A 27,614-nucleotide genomic window follows, 5' to 3' on the forward strand; every position below is an offset into this window, starting at 1 on the left:
TGTCCACAATATGATTTGGTAATATATCTATCATTTTCAAATATATTCATCATTTTCAAATATATCTATCATTTTCAAAGAGAATTGTTTTGAAATCCTGAACTCCACCGACTGGGAACAAGTGAAACCATGGAATTAACTTAAATACATTGTTAAGTGGGGATGGGAAGATAGATCACCAAAATCAAGAAACAGAAGAAAGCAAACAGGCTGGAAATTGCCAAGAACAAAAAAGAGAAACCAATAATCTGTGCTGTATTGCTCTAATTTGCAAAAAAAAAAAAAAGTCAAAGAGCACAGTGAAAAAATGGAACTAAAATTAAATATAAAGAAATAATGACAATAGGTACAGCAACCAACCTTAGAATAAACTGTAAAGATATTGAAGTGGTAGATAGTTAAGGCAGAAAGTATCAATAATAAAGGAACATTCAGTCAGTAAGTATATACCACAGACTAGCGCTTGGTAGAGTTGTCAGAAAGCCTTGGAAAGGATATTCAAGATGTTGGGAAGTCTATATCGAAAAGAGCAACAGCAAAGTGGATGTACATTAACAATGAGTACACCAGTGGAAGAATCAAAAAAACCAAACTGAAGACATCCTCCTAGAGAAAATCTATCTGTGTGGTCACTAAGAATCAACTCTAACTTGATGGCACATGATTATTTTCAATTATTGACAGTCCCACTATGCAGACTAGACCATGAAATAAACTCCCAGGAAGGCTAAAACTATTTTTATTGAGATCAGCTATAACAGCAGTATCTTGCAAGTCTAATTACACTGAACCACAACCCCTTTCTTATAGTTCAGTAAATTGGATAATTGACTGCCTATGCCACTTCTGAATATTATCTGGACATTCTGGACTTAAAAAGAAAATGCCTTAGCTACCTTTGCCTAGGCAATAGCACCTGCATATCTCTATCAAGATCATCTTCCTTATCTCTATAATTATCTTGAATTATGTCCATAAATTTACAGCAAGCTCTAACTATGTTGGTTTAATGCATTTCTGTCGAGCAATAGTATTCATGAGATAGGTCACATTCTGCACAATCTGTACCTATCAAAGTTCATAAAAACCTTTAAAATATATTCATTCAAGTTATAGTGAAGCCATTGTTGTGTTCCGCCTGGTTTTATGAGTTGAGCAAGTGAAGAAAAACTAGAAGTATATTGGACCATGGCTACACAACTCCAACCGATAAAACAAAGATTCCTCAAAACACAAAAAATAGTACACTTTATTCCCAAAAGATTTTGATTTCTTATAGCTTGATCTTTGTACATACAGTTTTGATTTCTTCTATACAACATAAATTAAGGCTTTATAAAGAATGAGCAAAACAAACAGCCACACATATGTGACAAGGAAGAAGGATGACTGCTAAGAAGTACCCAGAGTCTCAAAGAATATGTCTGGGGCTAGATTAACCAAATTATTTCTCAGAAGTGGGCATGTCTCAAAGTTTTCTTCCTATTCTTCTGAATACTGTAAGAGCATAGTTTTAGTGCTGAAGTATATTCCAAAAAGCAATTCTTAACTGCTGCTATTCAAGAAATAGGGAGGGTTCTGCATATTCTGAAGCCAGATTCTGAAACTGCAAAGCAACTAAATCAGATTCTTTTCTTTGTGCTAGGGACTTGCTTGTGTCACTCTTATATGTATATTGTGCTCCTGATATTCTCCAGTATAATTTTCCCTAACTGTTGCTTTCCATATAAACGGACTGCATAATTGATCGAGGTGACTGAATTCTGGGAGAAGAATCCTAACATATGTAAAGGATGCTGTGGAGGAGAAAGGCTGATTCCATCCAGGGACTGATCCACATTTCTTCCCTGCCCAGTACAAAGATGGGCTGCGTATAATTGTTTGTGTGTTTCTGTAGAGGAATGGAAAGCATCATCCTCAGTTCACTTTAGGCTTCTGGGAAGGGAACCACCTTCTGATTTAAAAATGGTATTTCACGCTTTCCTCTGGTACAAGCAGGACAGTCTGGTCCACCAATTGCACTTTATTCCATCCTAAACAAATTTCTGTTCCAGTTGCTGTGGCAAATATGTCCCCCTCTCCACTCTTGTAGTGTCTCAGATGCCATTTTATATAGGCGTGCATGCCATGACAGGATGGAGCTTGATCTTTTATACAGCATCCCAGTAGTACAATAGTAAATGCCAGTCATTTCTCTTTTTCTACTTCAACATATTCAGCAGTTTTCCCTTCTAGCCCAAGAGACAGGAATTGTGGCAATGCATGCTCAGCCATAGGAGGGCGAAATGCTTGATACTTCTTGGTTTTCTTTTGTTTTAACTAGGTGAAACTGACAAGAGTTCTGCCAAGTTTTCCTTTTTACATCAAGTGATACGAAGAACTGCAATCTTTTTGCTTTTTTTCTCTCAGTCCTCATAACAGAATGGAATGTAACTAGCACCCACTTTCACGGCATAAGTGGAAAGTAAAAGCAGAAGAGGAATTATCATAGGCCATGTTAATCACAGTCCAAGTAGAATATCTGAACCATTACTAAGACCAAAATAAAGAAATCGATTGAAATCCAGAAACAGATTTCTTAAACGGCTTCATTTTCAGGCTGTTTATTTTGGGAGACAAGCAGGTGAAGGCTGCAGAAAAGCTCTCAGTCTGAACCACGTGAGTACCAAACTGCAAGTAAATCTCACCAGATTCCAAAAAGCATTGTTCTGAAATTACTTACATTGGGTGGGCTGTTGACTTTGGCCAAATAAAAATAAAAAGGACATTTCCTAGGCCCTTGATAAAGTATCTGACTCCACATGGAGAATCAACAGGGTCAAATGTCTGCCTATTCTTTCTGTTTCAAAGATGGACATTGTTCATACTCTGTTAAAGTCATGATAAAATTTCACCAGTTTTTTGATATTATCTTCCTATATATCTACTGAGCTCCATTCTTCTTGGACAGATCTACCTTACATGCTGCAAGGGAATAAAGACTCGGAAAATGTTCCCCATTAAAAGCAGCATTTTTTGGGATAGAGGAAAGCCACAAACTTGTTTCATCCAAAGGTCAGTTTAACCACACAACAGAGAAACAGCCCAGTACTTCAGCATTCTGCACTTCAAAGAAAAATCCCCTTTTACTTAGGACATTTTTGCTCACTCTCAGGCAACATAACTTAATAGTCTAAAACCTTTCACTATTGTAAACATGTGACAACATTTTACTGGACAAGAGCCATTAGCTATATACTATACAAGAGATCTGCAGAGAAGAATGTAACTAATCATGAGATTGCTATAAGTCTGTATCATAGAAAACCATGATTTAACCATTATTACATAAATAATATTTGGCTGAGTATATTCATTACAACAAGCCAATAACCATGGTCTAAAAACCACAGTAACAGGATTCACAGAATACGAACTGCATTTTGGCTTAGGTCAATGTGTGAACCTATACTTTCTGTCATATTTGATTAATGTGTTAAGTGAATCCAATATTTAGGTAATAAATCTTAAGCAGATTATATCAAATGCTAGGCATTTACAGGAGTGGCTAATAAGAAAATTCAGTATTTATTGAAAGCAGTTGACAGACTTAACATTAGATGAGGAAGCATATTGTTGATGATATTCAGCTGTGGGAAAAGAGCAGAATGATGCTTCAAAGGAAGAATAATTTGTTATTCCAGTTTTTACTGCAAAATATACTGCATGAAAGTTATCATCTGTCTCTTTACATCAATTCTGCAGCAAATTAGCCTATTTCAATGTCAACATCTTGACTTTGAAAAATATTCATACTCCATTTGGGAACAAACAGTCTTCTCCTGACAAGTAAACAATAGCTTAGCATGAGGTATATCCTCTGTCATATATGAGATGGACTTGTAATTAGACAGTGTGTACATTCACAACAATTAAGACTAACATAGCAAACAGATTTCTTGTTTTGCTTTCAAAAGTGAGAAAAGCTTTACACTGCAGTAATATGTCCAAACAATAGTTAACCATGAATGATCAAGCCAATGGAATATCTGATGCTATTGTGATATAGTCAATGAGAGATTATAACCTCCAACCAGCCTTAAGAAAGGCTTTCTTGTGCAAAGAATCTATTCAAGGAAATATTGGCATAGCCACTTTGCTGGATTCCTGGCTCTTTCTTGGTTTCTTCCTCTTTTTAAAAGGTACCAGCTGAATCCTTGGGATTGCTTTGAGCTGAAGCCTTGAGATTGCTTTGAGCATATTTTTAATAACACAAAAATATTTTCCAGCCATGCAGTATAAATAAGGATATCGTTTCTCCTGTTATTTGTGCTTTATAGATCATCTCTGTAAACAGAAGTTCATTTTTTGCTCAGTAATACTCCAAGCAGACCAAGCAGAACTGAGATTGAGGATGCTGTTCATATTTGGTGCTCATTTTTCCGGTCATCTGAAGTTCTTTAAGTGGGACCTGAAGAATCTAATAGAATACCACAGCGACACAGCCACATCATTATGGCTTGCCAGTATCGTAAAATAAAGCTTAGCGATTCTGCATTTGGCTTCTCACTTCTTTTGTAGAAACTTCATTTTATTACCTAAAATACAACAGGAGATTAAAAGAAAGGTTGATATGTTAACCATGTGGAAGACAACTGCAAATAAAATAAAAAGAACAGGTTTGTCTGTTTGAGTCAAAATTCGACGTGACTAATTTTGACCAGTGGAATTTTAGGCTTCAATTTTTCAGAATAGAAAAATTTATCTCAGGGAATAGTAGAGGGAATACAATATTTTAAAAGTATCTCCCAACACACTCAAAATTCAAATACAGTTTTTGAGGATCTCCAGAGTCCCTCTATAAATGAGATGCAGGAAGAGCTACACAGGCTTTTAATAGCAATACCCCAATCATACAACAGAAGAGAAGAGAATATACAAAGTTTTCTACAAGAAATTTGCCTGATGGAATCCAAATGGTTTTCAGCTCCTAAAATCTTAAGCTTCTTTAGCACACAACTGCAGTGTTCTATTTTGAGAGATAGTGAGCAAGGGATGATGATTGTAATTTACAATTTACATTTCAATATACCCAAAACAGTTCTTTCAGCCTTGGTTTTAGCATTCTAAATACTGTGCATTCATGCATGCAATTTTTAGAATTAAGTTAACTGGAGCAAGTTCAGACAAATTACCTACTTAACAACCAACACTGCTGCCTCGATTATAGTCAAATAGGGCAAAAAAAAAAAAAAACCACCCAAGACAGAGATAGAAAGATGGTTGGAGAAATGCCAAAGACTTGCAGAAGTAGAAGACAAGAGAAACAAGAAGGAGGGAGTGAAGCTACCCTGCTTGAGCCAAATCTCACCATGTACAGTGCTTAGAAATGAATATGAATATTCATTTGAATATGAATATGACTGCATCAGACTTTGCTACAGTATTAGCTGCTTTAAGTTCCATTTGTTTAGATCCCAGTGTTAACTTCTAGTGCAATGGTCTACATTGTCACTAGGCAAAAATATGCAACTATGAGTTCAGGTAACTGAATATGTAACTGTTAACTGAATAACTTAACAGAAGCAGTTAACTTGAAGGTTCACTGATCCATTTACATCCCATTGCAAAATTTCTTAATACTGTAAGTGGCAAAAAAGCACTGGGGAACATAAGATTACAAAATCAAAGAAAAGATTAATATATTGTGCTAAGCCATAACAAGGATTACAAATTTTGGGTGGGCATGCCATGCCCAGCGACCTCCCGAGGAAAAGTAGATTTTAAGGGTGGGCAAATAAATAAATAAATATCATTATCAATATTAATAATAATAATGATGATGATGATGATGTTGGGAGGGACCTTGGAGGTCATCTAGTCCAACCCTCTGACCAGGCAGGAAACCCTATACCACAGGTCGGCAACCTGTGGCTCCAGAGCCGCATGTGGCTCTTTGAGACTTCCCCTGTGGCTCCCAGCCTCCTCTGCCATTTGCAGAGAGAGAGAGAGACAGAGACAGAGAGAGGCACTTGAGCTTCCCTGCTTCTCTCTCTGTCTCTCTCTGCGTGTTTGTTTGTTTGTGTGTGTGTGTATAAAAGAGAGTAGACTCACAGTGTTCTCTGATAAGCTGAAAAGCTTTTTGGGTGAGGCTTCCCTCTTTGCTGCGTCTCTGCAGGAAGCAGGAAGGGCAGGAGAGAGCTAGCTAGCCCAGCTATGACTCAGGAATTCTGGGAGTTGAAGTCCATGAGTCATAAAAGTGCCGAGATTGCCTACCTCTGAGCTTATTGGAGAACAGCTTGAAGCCAGCTTGCCAGGTAAGCAGAAGATCGGAGAGAGGAGGAGAGGGGGGAGAGAGAGAGAGAGGGAGAGAGGGAGAGAGAGGAAAGAGGGAGAGAAAGAAAGCAAGTGGGGGAAGAGGACTGGCAGACCAAGGGCAAAAAGAGAGAGAGGGAGAGAGAGACAGAGAGACCCTTTTGACATCTAAAATGAAGATAACACTGCATATATCCTTTTTTACCCTTATGAGATATTATATATACATACATACATACAAACATACATACATACATACATATTAAAAGTAAAAAAGGATATATGCAGTGTTACCTTCATTTTAGATATCAAAAGGGTTTTGCGGCTCCCAGTGTTTTGTTTTCGGTGGGAAACGGGTGCAAGTGGCTCTTTGAGTGTTTTGGGTTGCCTACCCCTGCCCTATACCATTTCAGACAAATGGCTGTCCAGTCTCTTCTTAAAAACATTCACCGCTTCTGGAGCCAGGTTGTTCCACTGATTAATTGTTCTGTCAGGAAGTTTCTCCTTAGTTCTAAGTTGCTTCTCTCTTTGGTTAGTTTTCACCCGTTGCTTCTTGTCCTGCCTTCAGGTGCTTTGGAGAATAGTTTGATTCCCTCTTCTTTGTGGCAACCCTTGAGATATTGGAACATTGCTATCATGCCATCCCTCATCCTTCTCTTTACTAAACTAGACATATCCAATTCCAGCAACCGTTCCGTGTTTTAACCTCCAGTCCCCTAATCATCTTTGTTGCTCTTCTCTGTACTCTTTCTAGAGTCTCAACATCTTTTTTACATCGTGGTGACCAAAACTGGATGCAGTATTCCAAGTGTGGCCTTACCAAGGCATTGTAAAGAGGTATTAACACTTCACGTGATCTTGATTCTATCCCTCTGTTAATACAGCCTAGCACTGTGTTGGCCTTTTTGGCAGCTGCAGCACACTGCTGGCTCATATTTAAGTGATTGTCCACTAGGACTCCGAGTCCCTCTCACAGTTACTACTGTTGAGCAAAGTACCCCCTATACTATACCTGTACATTTGGTTTTTCTTGCCTAAATGTAGAATCTTACTTTTTTCACCACTGAATTTCATTTTGTTAGATAGCACCCAATGTTCAAGTCTATCGAAGCTTAGCTGAAGTGTAAGCTTCAGTTAAAGTGCAAGAAGCAAAAATTCTTCTTCAACTACATTACTGAATTTCTGTTTGGATATTAAGATAAAGATTCTAACTCTCAACTAAACAAAGTTAGAAAGTCACACTATAAAAATCACTCCAGTTGTCAGTACCATTTTAGGAATCAAAGTAACATTATCACAGTCAGAGTGGATCATAGAAACTAGACAAGCCAAGAACAAATCTTAGGGTGACTCACCCAGACTGCGAAGGATTTTGTTCATTCCACTTGGCTCAGTCTCTGGAATGGTCTCCAAGTATTCCAAGGCACGAACCTCAAACAAGCCTTGAAAAAGAAAGCAAAATTTCAATAGATGCCTTTGCTACAGAACACATCCATATTTTTTATTTCTATATTTAAAAGTTGAGCTCTAAAAAAGCAAAAATACACATAGAAAATGAGAAGAGGATGTTTGAAACATAAGGGTAGAAAATCTTCCAATTTGCCAGCATTAAAGTTAGGTGAAATATGCAATGTATAACTCATTATAGAAATATGCATGAGTGCGTGAACACATACACACACATAAATTATACAATTTGCATGAATTAATGAATGGATACAAAGCACTGACCATGTTTGGAGATGGAATTTTACAATTATTTCTCAAAGAAAAACAAGGCTGATTTTTTTTTCCTTTGCTCAACTATGAAAGCAAATGTTGAAGTCAGGACAGACCTCATGAAAGGCACAATTTCTTATGGATTCTCTCTGTCAGATTCCAACTGTTGTAAGTCAGAATAGTAATCTGAAACTCTCCAGATGTTGAACTACAATTCCCATGCAACAGGGCCAAAAGTTGCTTGTTCAGCACCATCTGGAAAGAATTTTAGTTCAGCAATATCTGGATGATCATATTCCCACACTTTTCAAAAGTGGAAGGAAAGAATTGCATCTGTTCATTCAACTTGCAAATGTGTTTCCTTTTTCATTAATAAACTAATGAAAACATTTAAAGATATATACATTTCATTCTGAAAGTGTTTAAATTTTACGCCTTTGCAGTGCAACAGCACATGGCAACACCTGACTAATTTCTAGGAAATCCCAGGGCTGTCAGCTAGACTAGGAAATGGGGGGGGGGAGAATCCCAGAAAGCAATGGTAATCCACTTCCCTCTTATTAGCACAAAAAGAACATGAATGTGTTGATGTAGTCACCAAGAGTCAAGCTGAAGTTAAGTATGACTTTATCTTCTAGATCAGGGCTTTTCAACCTTTTCACCGATTGTACCACTTTTAGGATATGGCAGTATTCGAGTACCACCTAGCAAGGTGTCAAAAACTTGATGACCAAAAAAAAAAAAAAAAATCCTGTTCAAAGTTGCAATTGCACTGAAATGTCTTCTGACCATTTTTTCACTTATGACCATTGCAGCATGCCCAGGGTCATGTGATTTATATTTGGATGCTTGGCAACTGATTCATATTTATGATGGTCACAGTGTTCCAGGGTCATGTGATCCCCTTCTGCAACCTTTTGACAAGCAAAGTCAATGGCAGGGCTGCTGGTGGCCAAGTGCTAAAGCGGGACTTCCCTCCCTCCCTCCTTCCCTGCCTCCCTCTTTCTCATGCCCACCTCCTTCTGAAGGAAGAATTTGAAACTCCCCCCACCCCATGTTTTCTCTCTCCCATATATTCATCAAACAAGGAAAAGCCCCCAGAGACAGAAAAGACAAGCTGCTGAGTGAACTAGCTTAAAAAGGCACATTCCCCTTTAAGAATTAGCTACTGGCTAGAAAGAAAAGTTAAGGAGCGCAGCCTGCACTTAAGGAAGAAGAAAAAAATGTAGTAAGTATTGGCTGCTGGCTAAGGCAGCCTCCCCAAATGGCTCCATTCATAAGTAAAGGCAAAACCCATTCAGGAGAAAAATACTTCAAAATCCCTTGCAGCAAAACTTACAGCTAACAATAGCAGAGCAATAGAAGCTAACACCAGACATCAGCCATTAGCCAAATAGAAATTGCCAAACACTCCTTAAGAACACAAAGCCCTCATCGCACAAATCCCAGAACTTCAAAGTCACAAAAACACATAAGAATCCTTCCACTCTCCATCTTCCTCTCTCCCCTGTGCCTCACCTCCAGCCATTGCTGCTTTTTTTCATTCCTCTTGGAGGTGACCTTCCCCACTGCATTTCTTGCCTGTTTGCTGCTGCCAGCACAGGTGGCTGCCACAGCAGTTGTACATTGGCTCATGGCCGACCTGCTTGATTTCTTCTCCCCCCTCCCTCCTTCTTCTTCTTTCCCTTCAGTGTAGCTAGAGCTGACTCCACCTCCTCCCAAAGCTGCTGCTTTCTCTCTCTCTCCCTCTCCCACCCAAACTGCCTCCTTTTATAGCCTCTCCTGTCTCCGCTCCCCTCCTCCTCCTTTCTCATGGGGGAGGGTGAGCCAGAAGTGAGCCTGGGGCCTTTGCCTCACCCCAGCCACTCTGCAGCTCCAGAGGACTCTCTCACAGTAAGTCCTTGCCTGTGCTGGCTCTTTCCCTCCCCCACTACACTTGGCTAGGCAGGGCTGCATACCACCTGCCACTCGTTAATGTACCACAAGTGGTACGCATACCACCGGTTGAAAAGCCCTATTCTAGATATTTTTAAGTTGGCAGGGGCTGGAACTTTGAAAATAGATATTTCTAGTGCAACCAGCAGAATCTTTTAAAAGCAAGAGGTATTTGTCTTTATTAAACTGTTAAGTCATTCTAGTCTTCTATGTCTAGTTATAAAAATGCTTTGGCTTATGGCAGCAATAAACATTCAGTTTCCAAGCTAAAAACCTACTAAACTAAAATTCAAAACAACAAATGGTTTGAGGACATCGGTACCTTCAACTTCCCTGCAGAAAGTAAAGAGAACGTCATCCTGAATTTGTACTATTTTTGTTCTACACAAACGGCTCACCTTTTACCCCACTCTTCCGCAGCTCTCGGTCCTGGATGAAACCAGCAAACATCTGTGTCTCCATGAAGATATCTAGGAAATGGCGCACACTACGGGATGTATGGGACTTCCGGAAGGGCTCTCGCTGGAATACTCTCTCTCCTTTCTCAGTGACATGCATGTGCAAAGAATAGTGTCCCACAATTTCCACAAAAAAGCGCACAAAAACCTCTGATACTAGAGAGTCCAATGTCACATCACCTGCAGAAAGAGATGCAGCATTACACAGTCAATCCAGGAAGTGCTGCAATGGACAAGAAGCTATTAGTGTGCAAGGCCATTTTTTTCAAATTGAAGATGTAAGCATATGTATAAAAGTTATAGTATTTGGGGGGGAGAACATTAGCTGGAGTTCATTCTTGCTATTTTTTCACCCCATCATGGATTCATTCAGAGCAGAAATACATCTATTTGTCTAAGCAAGGTTAGAGGCAAAATTATTTTTCAACCAACGTCACCTTGTGTGTAGCAGCGTTCCTGAAACAAGATTTCATTCCTTTCTTCTAAGATTTGTACAAGTGCAGCCTGAAGCTTGTGAGGCAGAATTTCATCCTCATCTGAAACCTTTGAAATAAAATAATGGAGGAGACAGAGAAAAGATAATGGGGTGAACTGTATTAAGCATCAGTACCAACAACTCTATGAAATAACTTCAGTGTCAGTGATAGATGCATGATTCGGTCACATGTTATAAAGTGTAAATAAAATTAGCCTTATGAAAGTTGATTTACAACAGGGCCTATATATAAATTGCCAGTATAAAAACGTGGAAGTTTATATCATAATACTTTCTCTTTTTTTGCCTTCCTTCATAATACTTTCTGTGTTAGAAACTGCATAGGGAAGGATTTTTTGCAAGCATCCTGATACTAAAATTAACAAAGGTTCAGACAATCTAGATCAACACAACTCAACACCTTTTTAACTTCTGCTTTGCAGAATAAGACAATGAGCAATTGGTCAGTCTGTATTTGTTTGTCTTGCAAAAGCAGCATTTTGGTCAACAGCAGACAATGGTCACCAGCAAGTACATCATGACATTATTTTAAGGAACAAAAAACTGAAAGTAAACAAAAAACCCACATGTGTCTAGACAATGAAGGGAAGTAGAGGGGGAGAAGTCCATTGGAGGTTTTCCTAAGTGCCTTGCTCTATGATAAATGGCATGTATGATTTGGCCTCCTGTATGATATGACTAGAGTTGGAGTTGATAACAGTATAATGTGAGTGGAAAAGCTTAAATAAATTTACACTTGTGTTGTGCTTCTAATTCAGCTCTTCCATTGCTATATAAATTAAAATAAAAATATTAAGTTAAGCCTGTCATGTAGCATAATGACATATTCAGACAGTTCATTCTGGAAATAGGTTTATACACTGCCACCCACCCCTACCACCAATAGCAAAAATCTAGAAGATTTGCTTGGTGGTTTTACATCAATCAAAACAGGACATACTGTAATTGCTCTCAACTGTATTTTAAACTAAACATATTTAAAAATAAATCACAGTTCAGGAGAGAGCCTAGCCAGCTTGCTTTAATTAAACTTTTCTTGTAACTCAAACTGCAACATATTTACTTTCTTTAATGTAGAAATAGACTTCCTTGGGGCTGAGCTCAACTCCCAAGGACTACATGGACACATCTATACAGTTTTCTTGGCAACAGAGATTTGACATTTCCTTCTTCTGGGATTTCCTCCCCTTCCCCCCAACTTTCCAGTCTAATTTATAGCTCTAGCAGTCTCTCATCCAAATGTTAACCAGGTCAAATCATTCTTAGCTTTTTGGGGTTAGGCCAAATACTGTCACGGCAGCTTGGTGCTGCTATTTCCTATGGCAAAGCAGACACTAGTAGGACCTATTATTTTATTCACCTTTTGCAGAAACTTATCAGCACAGAGATCAACGATCAGTACCTAAGAAAAGGAAAAGGCATACAATTAATGCAAATCTTCAGTTGCTTCAAGCAACTCCTTGCCCCCCTTTCAATTGCATGAAATGTTAACAGCTGACCACAGGGCTACTCTTTTGTATTAAATTTCTGCTGTTCTCATTAACTATTAACAATTTGGAATGCAACTCAGTTTACTATTTCATAGCATTAATTTAAATTCAGCCCCTGTGAAGAAATTAAGAGAAAACTCTTATAGGCTTAATAACTGGCTGGATACAGCTACCTGAACAAGTCTTTCAGAATTCTGCTTTAATGAGTTGTGGGAATAGCCTTTGGACAATTACCAGTGTCACATTTAAAAAGGCAAACCAGCACAATATCAATGTGTGTCTTTGACCTTAAAGATGAATTATCATGTTTTTAAAAGTAAGTAAGTAAGTTAGTTATACAGTCATTAGATACAGCATAGTAAAAATGCTCTGCATTCTGGTTTCACAGATCTCACCTCTTCTATAGGCAGGTCCTGGAGATGTGTTAAGGAGCAGGAGAGGATGCCAATAAGAAAAGGAGTAGGCGAACAAACAATATCTATCATGGAGGCTGGCAGGACAGGGATGTAAGTGTGTTGCCAGGTAAATGGGTAGAGGGTTGCAACCACAGCATGGCCACATTTGGACAAGGTGCTATATGGAAAGAACATGAAATGAAAATTGTATCAGTAAATAAAAACATCGGTGTCTGAACCCCTCAAGAAATGGTTGTACGAAGAAACTAAAAAGTAATGTATAAAGTGGTTCTACATGAGGAAAAAGAAACAGAAATGGCTCCTTCAAAGCAAGTGAAGTGCAAAACTGAATGTTGTCCCACATTAAAGATGTTTTGAATGATACAAGGCAGCATACCCAAGAGAAGGTCTAGAATTCTCTTTATCATGCTAGAGCTCCCAAGGCAAACTATTTTAAATAGAAAAGCAGTCCATAGGTCTCACCAGCATTAGGAAATATAGCAATTCCTGGGAGGCAATTCTATGCACTTCTCCCAAAGATGAAGTCTATACCTGATTTCCAGAACAGCATTTAATTGTGTGCACTAAATATTCTATCCAAATACGTGTTAGAAGGGGCGTTGGTCTTACCTGAACGCCTTTTCTCAGTACGGAGATGGATAATCCATGGATGGGTTTTCTCTGTCTGCCTGCTCTTGAGACCAAGTAGCCAAAGCTTGACACGCCCCCACTTCCTGTGGAGTCCATTCTTAACGAGGGCGAATTGGCTGATGATTGACGAGGTATTAGCTCTCAGCTCCCTACTAGCGGCCTGCTGGCCTTGGGGTGGGTGTGGATTATCCATCTCCGTACTGAGAAAAGGCGTTCAGGTAAGACCAACGCCCCTTCTCCAGTACAGGAGATGGATAATCCATGGATGGGACGTACCAAAGCCTCACTGTCCCAAGGGGTGGGAAACAGATAAGGCCGGTAGATTGATCTCTGAGACAACTTGCTGGAGGACCCTCCTACCAAAGGAGGCATCCGCCGATGCAAAGCGGTCTATCTTGTAGTGTCGTATAAACGGGGAAGGCGAGGACCATGTCGCGGCCCTGCAAACTTCCTCGATTGACGCCTGGGTAGCCCATGCCGCCGAAGTTGCAGCGCTTCGGGTGGAATGGGCTGTGAGATGACTTGGGGGCGGCAGGGATGATACATTGTAAGCTTCTGCGATACAGCTTCGGATCCACCTTCCAATGGTGCCCGCGGAAACTTTCCGCCCCAAGGTGCCCGCTTGGAAGGACACAAATAGGGCCTCCGATTTGCGGAAGGGTTCTGTACGCTTTATATAACGCCGCAAGGCTCTGCGGACGTCCAATGTATGCCACTGCCGCTCCCGGTCATGTGTTGGATTTGGACAGAAGTTTGGGAGAATTACTTCCTGTGTCCTGTGAAAGAGTGAATTCACCTTCGGTATGAAGGCAGGATCTAACCTAAGGACCACCCTGTCCTTGTGGAAAATGCATAGGTCGTTTCTGACTGACAGTGCGGCCAGTTCCGAAATTCGTCTGGCCGATGTGATGGCAATCAGGAACGCCACCTTTAGCGACAGGTGTCGCAAGGAAACGGTCGCCAATGGTTCAAATGGTGACCGAGTGAGTGCGTGAAGGACTCGCGGTAGTTCCCAGGACGGGTACCTGTGAATTACTGGAGGTCTGGTGTTATAGGCGCCCTTGATAAAGGCGCGGATCCTGGGGTGGTGAGCTAAGGGAACCGAATCCGTGCAGGTGAGGAGGGTGGACAAGGCCGCCACTTGCCTGCGGATGGTCGCGGGGGCGAGGCCTCTGTCTAGTCCCTCCAAGAGGTAATCTACTATCTGAGGGATGTAGAGTTTGTGTAAGTCAAACTGCCGTTCCCTGCACCAAAGGCAAAAATTTTTCCAAGTGGAGTCATAAATGCGGTTTGTTGCCGGACGGCGTGAAGCTTGAATTATGGTAATGGCCCCGGGAGAGAATAGTTCCTGTGCCATTATCTGGCGCTCAAGTGCCAGGCGGTCAGTTGTAACCATTGGGGTTCCGGGTGACTGATGGTTCCCTGGTGTAGGGACACTTGATGAGGGGGAATGTTCCATGGGGGCGACTGAGACAGGTTCATCAGGTCGGCGAACCACGGTCTCTGTGGCCAATATGGTGCTACTAGGATCACTTCTGCCTGCTCCTGAATCAGCTTTCGGATGACCGCCGGTATGAGTGGTAGTGGGGGAAAGGCATAAAGCAGACCCTGAGGCCACTGAGTTCTCAGAGCGTCCGTCCCCTCTGCTCGCGGGTTGAAGTAACGAGAGTAAAATCTGGGGAGCTGGGCATTGTCTGATGATGCGAACAGATCGAGGATCGGGTACCCGAACTTGCGGGAGATGTCTAGGAACAAGTTCGGGTGTAGCCCCCACTCCGAAGGGTCCACTGTGGTGCGGCTTAGGAAGTCCGCTTGCTGGTTGTTGACCCCCGATATGTGTTCCGCTTTTAGTGACTTCAGATTGGGCTCTACCCAGCTGAATAGGAGTCGTGACTCTGTCATCAGGGTTTTTGATCTGGTCCCCCCCTGCCGATTGATGTGCGCCTTGGCTGCTACGTTGTCTGTTAGGACTAGAACGTGGTGGCCTCTGATTCTGTCTTTGAATTGTTGCAAGGCTAGGTGGATAGCCCTGAGTTCTAGCCAGTTGATGTTGTTTCTCAGATCCGTGGCGGACCAACGTCCCTGTACAAACTGGGAGTCCAGATGGGCTCCCCAACCATACAGACTGGCGTCTGTAGTGATGGTAACTCTGACTGGTTCCTTGAAGGGTGACCCCTTGGTCACGGCCCGAGAGCACCACCAGCGTAGCGCCCTGCGGATTTGTGCCGTGACCCTGACTAGGTGGTTGGATGCGCTGGTGTTCTGCCGTTGGTACGGGAGCAGAAACCACTGTAGTTCCCGTAGGTGGAGCCTGGCCCAGGGTACAATGGCTATGGCCGATACCATCTTGCCCAATAATTGGGAAAGTGTTAGTATCGGAACTGAACGTTGCCTGTGAACCCAGCGAGCCAGTTCCCTGATGCCGGCCACCCGGTCTTGGGAGAGATAGACCATACAGTTGGTTGTGTCTATCATGGCCCCCAGATGCAGCAGCCTGGACGAGGGAACTGTCTGGCTCTTCTGAAAGTTTACTGAGAATCCGTGTAATTGGAGGACGCGAATGACGGTCCTTACGTCCGCCTGAGCTGTCTGTAGGGATGTTGCTTGGATTAGTATGTCGTCTAGGTAACATTGGACGCGTATTGGGATTTTTCTCAGTTTGGCGGCTACCGCTGCTAGTATCTTGGTAAATACCCTGGGTGCCGAAGATAGACCGAAGGGGAGAGCTCTGTATTGGAAGTGTTTTCCCCCGTAACAGAAACGTAGGAACCGGCGGTGGTTTGGGTGGATGGGGATGTGAAGGTAGGCTTCCGTGAGGTCTATCGATGCCAGGAAGTCTCCTTCTCTGATGCTTCCCAGGATGGACTGAAGGGATTGCATCTTGAATTTTTTGTATGTGATGTAGCGGTTGAGGTTTTTTAGGTCCAGGATTGCCCTCCATCCTCCTGAAGTCTTTGGAACCACAAAGAGGATGGAGTAAAATCCTCTGCCTCTGTATTCCGCTGGGACCGGTTCTATTGCTTGAATGTCCAACAGGTGTTGGATGGCCTCCTGCATGAGTTTGCGTTTGGTGGGGTTCCTGGAGACCGAGCAGTTGATGAGTCGGTCTGGGGGTGTGACCAGGAACTCCAGGGACAGCCCGGACTGGATGGTTTGTAGTACCCAGTTGTCCGTGGAGGTCTGCTCCCACTGGTGGAAGAAGTGAGCTAGTCTTCCTCCAATGGGTAGGTCTATGTAGGAGTCATTTTGTCTTCCGGTACGGACGACCCGTTCCACGAAAGGGTCGTCTCGACTGGTTTTGTTGTCTGGGCTGGAACCCCGGTCTGTCGTAGGGGCGGCCGTACGGTTTGTTCTGCCTGGGAGTGAATGGCTTGGGTGCCTGACTGATAGGCGTGGTTGTCGGTTGACGAAAGGACTGCCTACGAAAGTAAGGTGTGGTACGTTTGTCTGACCTTTTGTTCAAGTGTGCCATGACCTTCCGCTTGTCTTTGTTCTCTACAAGATAGGGGTCCAAGGCCTCCCCAAACAGACCGTTGCTTGAGTAAGGGGCGGTCGCTAGCCGCCACTTAGCCTTGGTGTCAGCTTGCCAGTGTTTTAGCCATAGCATTCTCCTGGCAATTATGTTGGATGCTATGGATCTGGATGAAAAAATGGCCGATTGGAACGTTGCGTCTGCAGCGTATTCCGTGGCTGCTACCATCTTAGCCAGGTCCTGGTGTGTTCGTATGTCCTCCATAGGAACTATGGTTTGTAGTTGTTGCAACCAGATGAGGGTGGCCCGGACAAAAAAGGAGGCCGAGGTGGCTGCTTTGATGGCCCATGCCGCTGTCTGGTGGGTTTTGCGAAAGGCTTGTTCCCACTTTTTGTCATCTGCCTTAAGGGCCTCCACTAGGTCCCCAGCCATGGCTGTCTGGGAGACCAAGGGGGTCCAGGCTTCATCTACTTTAGGAATTTCTAAGGCCTCATTGAGGTCTGTGGCAGTGCTGTATAATTTTTTGTCCGTACCACTCACTGATGGGAAGGAAGCGGGAGAGTCCCATGGCTTCTTGATCCCTTTCAGGAAAATGGCGGGGCAAGGTATATGGTGTTGCGTTGTCACCTTTTCTACGAATACGGGTCTGGATGTGGTGGCCGGTGTCGCTTGCGGCTGAGAAAACTGATCCGTCCCCATGTCCGCAATGGCTGTGGCCTTGCGTAGTATCGTGAGGAAGCGGTTGGGATTAAATAATCCCCCTGAGGGGGGCTCAGGGGGAAGTTCCTCATCCTCTGACATAGAGATCCCAGGTTGATCCTCCTCTTGTGGTGAAGAATAACCACTCATGGAGGACTGGGCCGGGGAGACGGGTTCCTGAATGCCTGAGGACTCTGAGGGGAGTTCCGAGTGTGGCATGGCTGAGATGGAGGGCCCCTGGTCGTGGTGGGCGGAGCGCTGTGCTAGGGCTCGGTCCACCACTTTGGTTAATAGGGCCTCTAGCCGTCCATCTGCCCAGATGTCCCCTATGTCATTACCTTTGGGTGTGGTGACCGCAGGTGGAGAGTTGGACTCAGTGGTTGTGCCTGCCGCCGTGGTTGTTTGTTGGGCTGATGTAGATGGCGGATCCAGTGGTTGCGGTGTTCCTGGAATGGACCACGCGCTCTGGGTTGATGTGGATGGACCCAATGGTAATTCCATCTCGGTGGCCGCTATTTGAACCAATTCCAATTGGGCCTGCCTCTGCGCTCTGGAGAACTCCTTCTCCAGGGCCTGGTGCCTACGGCTGGCTTGCTTTTCCGCCAACTTGGAGGGCCTCTTGAGCGAGTGTTTTGTCTTCGCTTTGCACTTGCCTGCCGCCTTCTGGTCAGAAGGTGTGTTGCAGCCGTAATTGGGAGGTGGAGGGGTCGTGCTCATGGATTGAGGCAACGAGGGTCCCTCCATTCCGCTTGAGCAGTCCCAGAAAAACTGAGAAGACGCTCAGGCAGGCAAGTATTGGCGGGAGCGAAATTGGAACAAGTACCAGGACTGTTCCCCTGATCACCCGACCACAACAAAAATATTCTCTCTGGGCTAAGGTCACGGTAGCTGAGGGAGGTACCGAAGGCACGTTTGGAACCACTCTTTGGGTTCCGCCCGGAGGCCTTAGGTGACCAGGCAACGTGCACCAGTAGAAAAAGGAAAAGGGAGGCAAAAAATATCAGTGGCGACCTCAAAAGGGTCTGTAGGCCTGACTTAATACACAGCAGGTATCAAATGGCGGTCACCTAGAGCGGAATTTATTCTTATTAATACTATTACTATTATACTAATAATAGGAACAACAATAATAGTAAAATAATAATAATAATAACAACAACAACAATAATGGTGATGATGATAATATTGTGTGTTCTGTCTTTAGGCCTGTTGGCCCTGCAGTCGCTTAATTTTTAGCTTTAAAAAAAAATTTTTTTTTAATTATTATTATTATTATTTTTAAAATTTATGTATCTATTTTTATTATTATTATATTTTGTCCTATTATTATATGTGTGTATCGGGGGTGGAGCGCTGGTTGTGTGCTCCTATTCCGCCTCTATCAGTGATTCCAGATATGATGTAGAGCTTCCTTAAGCTCGGTTTGCCTTTCTCTGGCAAGAGATGGCAGCCACAGCTCGTTTCTCCCTGAAAAAGGGCTTTGCAGATCCCAGGAGGGTTCTCTAGCCTCCGTTTCTTGGTTGGGGCTTACTCCCTTCCTGTGCTTCGTTTCCCTCTGAAGATAAGCTCCGCAGCCTCCCAGAAGCTGCTTGTGCCCGGGGATTTAAATTTGGCGCGCTGTGACGTTTTAAGGGAATCCCAGCCAGGGATTGCCTTTGTTGTCTGAAAACGGCAACTAAAATGGCGCCCGCGGTTGCCCTGGGCTGCTAGGGAATCTCCGATGATCCGAATTCAAGTTTGAATCCGGACCTGGAGATTGTTATTTTTTCCCCCAATTTGAGGAAAAAATCCCTTGGAAGGTTGGGGAGAAAAGCTCAGCAAGTGGTCTCTGCTGATGCCTTTGTTCCCCCCCCTTTTTCACCTCCAGAGCCCTGGGGCTGACTGGGATCCGTGGGGAGTTTTCCCCCCCCACACCCCCTTTTTCAATTTTAATATAGGATCAGGGATGATCCCAAGGAAAACTTAGTGGTTGGGGAAAAGGTTCAGCAAGTAGTCTCTGCTGATGCCTTCTTCCCCCCCTTTTCACCCCCCAGAGCCCTGGGGCTGGCTGATATCTGTGGGGAAATTTCCCTCCCCACCAATCCCCTTTTTAATTTTAGGTTTGAGATCAGGACTGATCCCCAGAAAATTTTGTGGTTAAATTCCTATAGGTGGAAAATTTTTTTGGGAAGGGGAAGCCAATTATCAAGGGATAATCAATCAATGGATTTCTTGTCTAACCTGATAAGCTGAGAGCCACGCCAAAACGAGTCTTCTCCGAGCAGAGACCAAGTTAAGAATGGACTCCACAGGAAGTGGGGGCGTGTCAAGCTTTGGCTACTTGGTCTCAAGAGCAGGCAGACAGAGAAAACCCATCCATGGATTATCCATCTCCTGTACTGGAGAATGACATATTTTTTTCCCCTTGAAAAACAGATACCTCACTTTCTATGTACTCTTCCCACTCAAATGAAATGTATAGCCTGCTTTTGGGCTGAAGATTGTTTGCCTATATATTTTTATCCAGCCTATATATATATACATTGTATAACAAAAATCACAAGTTTATAGTAGCATGAAAGAGTTACCTTAGATTGTCAGCAACAAAGATCACCCTTCTTTCTAGCAGAAGAGAAGCACAAACTTGGATCAAATGAGAGATATTGAGGCACTTTAAGAGACATTCAAAATCTACATGTTCTAATCGGGAATCCAGTGGACGGCAAAGCTCAATCACCTAAAAGCAAAGAAATGAAAAAGAACCATGGATGACAAATACATTATTTTATTGTACTTGCTTTGGTGGATGGCTGGAAGAGATACACAAACCAGACAAATAGAATCCAAAATAAAGATTGAAAGCCTTCAGATTGCTTTAGACAAATTAATTCCATTAATTACTTCTACTGGATGATGAAATAAGCCTATTAGATGACCATAACTACAGGGACCTTCATTGGATGAAAATTATATCTTAGCTTTTACCTCGTTGCCAGCTCCGGGCAGGAAGCTCTTCACAGTGATGGTACGCCCAGGAGCAGGGAATGGTGCTTCCATAACACTGCGCATGAATGGGTGAACTAGGGCAGGGGACATCTCACGCCTCTTTTCCACTTCATCTAATATCTACATAAAAAGAATTTGCTGTTACCTGTCTGGTTCCTTTTAAAACAGTAGAAAGAAAGGAAAAAGTAGGGAGGACTGAAATAATATATTTATATCTTTAATGTGTATCAGGCTGTACGCAATTTTGTTTGTGCACGTGCACACACATGCACATGTGTGCCTTCAAATCAGTGCAGGTTGTTTAGCAACATTTTTTCAAGTGGCTAGCCAATACTTTCTTCCTAGGACTGAGAGATAGTGGCTGGCCCAACATCATTCAGCTAACAGGTCTGGACTCTTGGTCTCTAGGCTGATGCCTTTAACTATTGCATCAAACTGGCTCTCAAGGTGCACATTTATATTTTGCAAAATATTTTGCTTTTCAAACCTTCATAGAAACCAATTTTTCAGTTTATTAATCCTGAAAATAGGCAGACCTGGCCCCTAAGAGTTTCCCAAGCTATCTTCAACTTTTTTCTTTCCTGTTCATTATTCTTTTAATTTTAAGTCATGTCCACTATTTTCAGAATGTATTCTCAGCATTTTGATAGACACTGGACACTCTGAATTTTCATTACAGAAGCATTAAATAAGATTCTGCAGCAGAACCCAATTTATCCTAGCGCCAAAGCATTTTGACATCCTTGGCAAAGTCATATTCTGACATTCTCTATGGTTTGGCTCATCTTCTGAATTCGTTAGGAATTTCAGAAAGATGACTTCTTGTTTTATTTTTCTTTGAGTTTTTGAACTTTACACTTATAGTTTTCAGCTCAGTCACAAAACCCACTGATTTTGCTTGTCAGAAGGTTGCAAAAATATGAGTCAGTTGCCAAGAGTCTCAATTTTGATCACGTGACCATGGAGATATGTAACAGTCGTAAGTGTGAAAAACAGTCATAAGTCACTTTTTTCAGTGCCATTGTAATTTCCAACAGTCACTAAACGAACTGTTTCCATCACAGCTTTGTCTTGCTTCAGGAGTACATCAGCTTCCCAAGGTCCATAGCTGTAATAATAATTTCTTTTTGGTGTCTTACAACATTTGGTTAGTGTGCAGTAAACTACCACTCTGATTTTGTAAGTCTTTTTTGAAATATACAAAGAAAAAGTTCTAAAGCAACAAAGAAAAATATCAGATTTTATACTCAAGTTGTGCACAGTATTTTGGGATTCTTTTCCATTTTGGTACCCCCTAAAAGCTGCCTAGGTTGCTTAGCTCTAGGACAGCCTTGAAGTAGCCAATGTATTTCTGTTTTCTGCAAGTAATCAGTTCTGGCAAAACTGCATCTGGCAAAAACAAGCTACCATATAAAGCTGTCCTTCCTCTTAGTAGCTTCAATAGCTGGAAATAGAAAGCAGCCCGCCAGGACAAAACTTAGCGGGCAGTTATACCACTTCCAGGCTTGGGCTCTATTCACATCCTGCCCCCGGAGTAGATTACTTGCAAGAACATTGAATCCTCTGTAGAAAAATGGTTGCCATGCCTTTTTTACACAACCAGTTTTGTACCAAAAAGAAATGTAATTCCCATAGATATTTGCTGTTGAAAAGCAAGCAGCAATATGAATGCAAACTTCCTCACCTTAGAAAAAAGATTGAAACAGCCTAGGCGGCTAACCATACAGTAGACTTCAGGTAGCCGCTTTCCTTTCCCTTCTGGCTAAAAAGCAATAGAAAAAAAGTGTTACTCAAGTATCCCAGTATCTAGTAATAGCTTTCCCTATCTCCTTTTTTTTACTTGACATATCAGTCCCATTAACTGTTGGACTGATCCTTTGCTATTTATCTGTTTTCATCTAAGTTTGGCTCATTTTATCTAAAATACAAAGCACTAGAGTAGGGGTCCCCAACCCCCGGTCCGTGGACCAGTACCAGGCCGTGACATGCCAGCAACCGGTCCACACAAACAAGGAAAGCCCCATCCACAAGATGCAGGCAGCACACAAAACCACGTCCCTTCCGGTCCGCTGAAAAACCTCTCTCCACTTAACTGGTCCCTGATGTCCAAAAGGTTGGGGACCTCTGCACTAGAGCACATTGCAAACTATTTATTAATAAGATTGCTAACAAATAATTGCTGTTTACCAGCTCCTGCACAATGGAGATAAATATAAATTGCTGAACATTTCTATCTGTTTTATTATCATCTTTAGCAAGAAACCACTTGGATCCAGATTCTTTCAGGTACAGACTCCAGTGGATAGTTAAGACTGCATAAAGAACAATTGCAACCAGTCTGCCTTCCAAAGAAGACCTTTATATTGCATGGGTCAGAAGGAGAACTGAGAAGATATCTGCAGATCCCTCACATCCTGGACATAAACTACTTCAACTCCTCCCCTCAGGATGGCACTACAGAACATTGCAGGCCAAAACAACTAGACTCCGGGATAGTTTTAACTGTCACTCCAGCAAACTGCTGAACTTCTAATTCTCACAGTTCTATCTAATGTCTATGTATATTTACTGTACCCATCTAGTATGGCTGTAGTATTATCACTTATCCTTCTTATCCTCTTTATTTCCCCCTTTTATTAGTATTACTATGATTATGATCATTAGTCTGTTGCTTTGCATATATACCGAGAGCTTATGCACCAGAAACAAATTCCTTGTGTGTCTAATAAAGTAAAGCCGATAAAGTATTCTATTCTATTCTATTTCTATTCTATTCTAAAATAATAACATAAAATTCACTGTATCAGTTAAGCATATGGAGGCTTTATATGTATGTTTCACTAATACAACAAGTCCTTACACTAGCACCTTCCTTAGGTGCTTGACTTTCTCTCAGTATAAGATTCTGTGTTACAAGTTTTCAGAAAGCATTTTTCCTCAATATAAGCTCTTCTTCAGATCATAACTACCACTGGTTGTATTCAATTTCTATTATAATGTTTTTCTTCTGATTCTTTTATGAATTTTTGATTGAGGGAAAGACAAATGTTGGTGGATTTTGATGTTGTTCCACTGCAAAATTCTGGGACAGTGGGGTACCTACATTCACTTCCAATGCAACACTTGACAAATTCTTTCGTTTAGTTTCTACACTAAAGAGTTGCTGGGAGTCAGGTGGCTCATTATTATTATTGTTGTTATTGTTGTTTGTTGCAAAATCAAACAGATGTTCAGGCTGTATTTGGCATTTTTATCAACCTAACAAGTCTTTCCTAGAGACCTGGGATAGACAGATGTTGATGTCTGATGGTGTTAAAGGTATTGTCGCAGGATGTAAGCTATTTTGAGTAAAGCTTCTTTAATAATTGACTTATGGTGGTTTTTGTCATTGCCAATGGTGCTCAAGGGGTATTGTTATGGGATAGTACCCAAGGCGCCCATTACTATTGGAACTACCTTTGCTTTCTTTTGCACAGTCATTCTATTTCTATTTGCAAATAGTATCAAACTACAAAATCTTTGTGTTTTGTTATCTTCTCCAGTTCTTTCTCTTCTATTCTGCTATCTCCAGGCATTGCAACATCCACCATCCAGACTTTCTTGTCTTTCTCATTATTAAGTCTGAGGTGTTATGTGGCAGGTGCCTGTCTGATTGAATCCTTAAGTCCCAGAGTATTTCTTCTTCTTTATTTTCTATTATTTTATCTATGTTATGGTCCCACCAATTCTGCTTTTGTGAATACTTTATTTTGTATTATAAATTATCATTGATCTGCTAGCCTTTGTTCTGTTGTTTCTGATTCTGGATGTTGTTTTTTCCAGAACTGGTGAATTAGTTCTTCTTGCCGAACTTGCTTTGTAATAACAGATCATTATTTCTTATATTCTACAAATATATCTCTGTATATTTGCAATAGGTAAATTCCTTTTCTTCTAAGAGGTCTGCAACTGCTGGCCCTGTTTTACTCAGCCAACAGTCCTGAGTCCTATAGCCCATTTTTCACCAGATGTCCAGGAACTCCCAACACCTAGCACTGTTCTTGTTGACCCGGGCAACAACCGAGATAGTATGTGTTTCTGTAATTTACATCTCATCATATTATGGGAGAGGCATTCTTCAGCTGGCTCTTCTGGTGAGACCTGTCCAGTATGGTTGAAGCTCTGGCATAACTCTCATCTTCCTCAAAGCACACAAGCCCTACAATCACATCAAGGTAGTGCCTCACTGGGGGGGGGGGTTTATCAATATTATTATTCCTATTAATATAGGGGCTACTTACCAAGAGCCTCTTGCAATATCCAAACCAGCGGCTGCCGTCCTCACCAGTTAGCACAAAGGAAAAGGTTTCACTGAACAACACACACACAAAAATGACTGTTAGTTTTATTAAGAAAGCAAGAGTGCAAAGAGTTCTTATATCACAACTGGATATAAAACATATTTCTCCAATCAACTTTCCATATAAGGGTTTTTTTCAGAGGCTCCAGAAAGTTTACAAGAGATATTTTATCATATGTTGACTTTCCAACTTCTCCACCCTGCCACAAATAACCATAATTGGCAGCTTAGAAATGATCACTTCACCACAGTGAAAGTATGATGAAAATGCTAGGGCCAGCAACATCCAGGCCATTGTGGCACTGTATTAGAAGGGTGAAAATAACAAGCACACACAAGATGAGTTTTTTTTTTATTTTGAATAGCATGGTATCTTATGCCATTCTGCTGCCCTAGAACTGAATTAGAGAGAAATGTTATGTTCCTTTCTGAAAGAGAGAGGGACAGATTCAATGCCAATCTCTTTTACCATGTCTCATGTTCTTGACTTTGCTTTTATTGAAACAATAAATATGTTTTAATAAAACATTTGCAATTAAAACAAAACAAAATGAAGCAAATTGATCTGCAGAGGAAAAAGCATGATAATCATGCTATCAAGGAGAGAGAGAGGGGGGGGGGAATACACACAAAACAGCCACCTACTTGGGGGCATATAAATATTAATACAATTTTATGAAGAAACTCAGACATTTTGGAAATTCATATTTAAGGCTGTAGTTTAAGACATTTATTTAAATGCAGACATTTGGAAAAGTATTGTTAATATAACAAAGTAATGGAGACCAGATTAAAATTTAATTGTGCTTAATACTGCAGTTTATAAGTTTTGTAAAATATGGTCACTAAACCAATAACACGATTAATCACCAAAAAGGGTAAGTGATTCTCCTATATACCGCAAAACTCTGACCAAAATGAATAAGGCATTAGGCATCCACTCACCTCTTTGTCTCTGAAGTTGGATACCAGTCTTTGGGATCAGGGAAACAAAATTTGGGAATAACCTTTAGTCGGTCTTCAGTGTCTTTAGATTGACGAAAAGGATGGTCAGACTGCAAATTAAAAAAAATTGCCAGGCCAGGCTATCAAACAAATAAAACCAGGCTAATATTTTCCTCTGTGCAGATTTACTTAAATTAGATGCAGAGACAGTGACTATGCTTCAACAGTATCTGGAAGCTGTGGGCAGCAATTTATCCAAGAATCTTTCAAGACACCCACTAAGTTTTTAAATTAAACATATGATTAAATAATATAAATGGAATACTGCCATCTGCTAGGGCTAGGCAAACCATCTGCCTCTAAAATTTATTTTGAAAGAGGTTTCTGAGCATCACACAGGCCCTATATGCATTTATGGAAATAAAAATGGCAGCTGTTACAATTCAGTTTGGAAATTTTTGTGATGTGCCAGATTATTAAGACAATCATTTTATGAATGGGCATAAATAAGGCAGTCATTTTGTGAATGTATTCACAATTCATTGTCAACATTCCAAATATCACTATCAGAACTAACATTCTGATTCTTGAACAATATCAAATCCTAACTTTTTGCCTCCTGACTATTCATTTTAGGTTCTTAATGAGCTACTTTTCACAGTGAATGTCTGTGGAGATTCTCAATTATCCAGGTCATGGTTATTTCAAAGGTGCTTTTTCACTTCTCATCCAAGAATCTTCATCAGTTCTGGCTGGATGGTTGTGTTGTATGTGTGTGTGTGTGTGTGAATAGAAGGATCTGTTAGAACTAATCCTTCCATCCCCACCACCACCAGCATCCAGCCAGAATTGATGAAGCTTCTTGGATGAGAAGTGAAATGTCTTTTTCTTCCTCAAGGGAAAAAAACATAGCCCTGTTGCCTTTTGAAAAAAAGCATCTTTGAGACTTCTTTTCACAGTGTTTTTGTTAAAAAAGCAGAACTTTTTAAATGGTAACAAGTTTCAGGGAGTTTTTACTTTTACAGCATTATTCCTTTGGAAGTTTTTCTTCACTATATGATCTATTCAAGCAAGTGACTGGCAGACTGTTTGGAAACAGAATTATTTTGGGAGCTGGTGGAAGTCTGTAATAATGGTGCTCATGTTATATAATCACTGCCCCATAATTACTAGAGTAAAGTTTCTTGCTAAATCCCAGTCTGAAAGACCCTTCTGTGCAAATCTTGTTAACAAACTGCAAAGTATTTCCTAGGCACAAGAATGGGCTGGCAAAATGCCATCATCCGTTTTGTCAACAGTGACATAAAGAGTGCAACAACCATGTGACTTTGTGAATAATTATTCACTACATTTCTGAGCAATGTAGGCCAGTGCTTTTTTGGTATCAGTAACAGCTTGGATTAAATCAGCACAGCTTTGGGATCACTGTGTTCAACTGTATTTCACTCCTCATCTGAGTCTACTACTAGCCGCACAGCACAAGAAACTAGTGTATCGTTTTCCCCAAAGAAACTAAAGTTACTTTCTGGCTTTTTTTTTTTTTTTGCAAATCATTTTGCAGTCCACCAGAATCTTCAGAGGGAATGCCCCCACCACATTATTTGATGGCTGCTTTTTTCAAAAGAAATGGTGGCTGGAGAAAAGGAAACAAATATAGGAAATTCTGTCCTCATCCCATTGTTTCTTTTTTCCAAATAATTCCTCACTCAAACTTCTTCCACCAATTCACTGGATTT

General features: G+C 41.4%; 1 protein-coding gene across 4 annotated transcripts in view; it reads right to left on the reverse strand.

Moving 5' to 3' along the window:
• Positions 1 to 1,235: 1,235 nt before the first annotated feature.
• Positions 1,236 to 27,614, reverse strand: part of DENND2C (DENN domain containing 2C) — a 69,431-nt gene continuing 43,052 nt past the window's right edge. For all 4 annotated transcript variants that reach the window (XM_039356913.1, XM_039356914.1, XM_039356918.1 and 1 more), the window contains exons 9-19: positions 25,879 to 25,988; positions 24,875 to 24,944; positions 22,279 to 22,356; positions 20,574 to 20,714; positions 20,177 to 20,325; positions 12,788 to 12,965; positions 12,263 to 12,304; positions 10,844 to 10,949; positions 10,347 to 10,586; positions 7,650 to 7,736; positions 1,236 to 4,577 (exon numbers count right to left, since the gene is read on the reverse strand). In XM_039356913.1, the coding sequence (XP_039212847.1) occupies positions 4,546 to 4,577; positions 7,650 to 7,736; positions 10,347 to 10,586; positions 10,844 to 10,949; positions 12,263 to 12,304; positions 12,788 to 12,965; positions 20,177 to 20,325; positions 20,574 to 20,714; positions 22,279 to 22,356; positions 24,875 to 24,944; positions 25,879 to 25,988 (1,233 nt within the window). In that variant the 3' untranslated portion in view covers positions 1,236 to 4,545. The remainder of the gene's footprint in view (positions 4,578 to 7,649; positions 7,737 to 10,346; positions 10,587 to 10,843; positions 10,950 to 12,262; positions 12,305 to 12,787; positions 12,966 to 20,176; positions 20,326 to 20,573; positions 20,715 to 22,278; positions 22,357 to 24,874; positions 24,945 to 25,878; positions 25,989 to 27,614) is intronic.

This window comes from Crotalus tigris, unplaced genomic scaffold (genome assembly GCF_016545835.1).
Source record: "Crotalus tigris isolate CLP2741 ecotype Arizona unplaced genomic scaffold, ASM1654583v1 scf7180000018838.1047803, whole genome shotgun sequence".
NCBI classification, from domain to species: domain Eukaryota; kingdom Metazoa; phylum Chordata; class Lepidosauria; order Squamata; family Viperidae; genus Crotalus; species Crotalus tigris.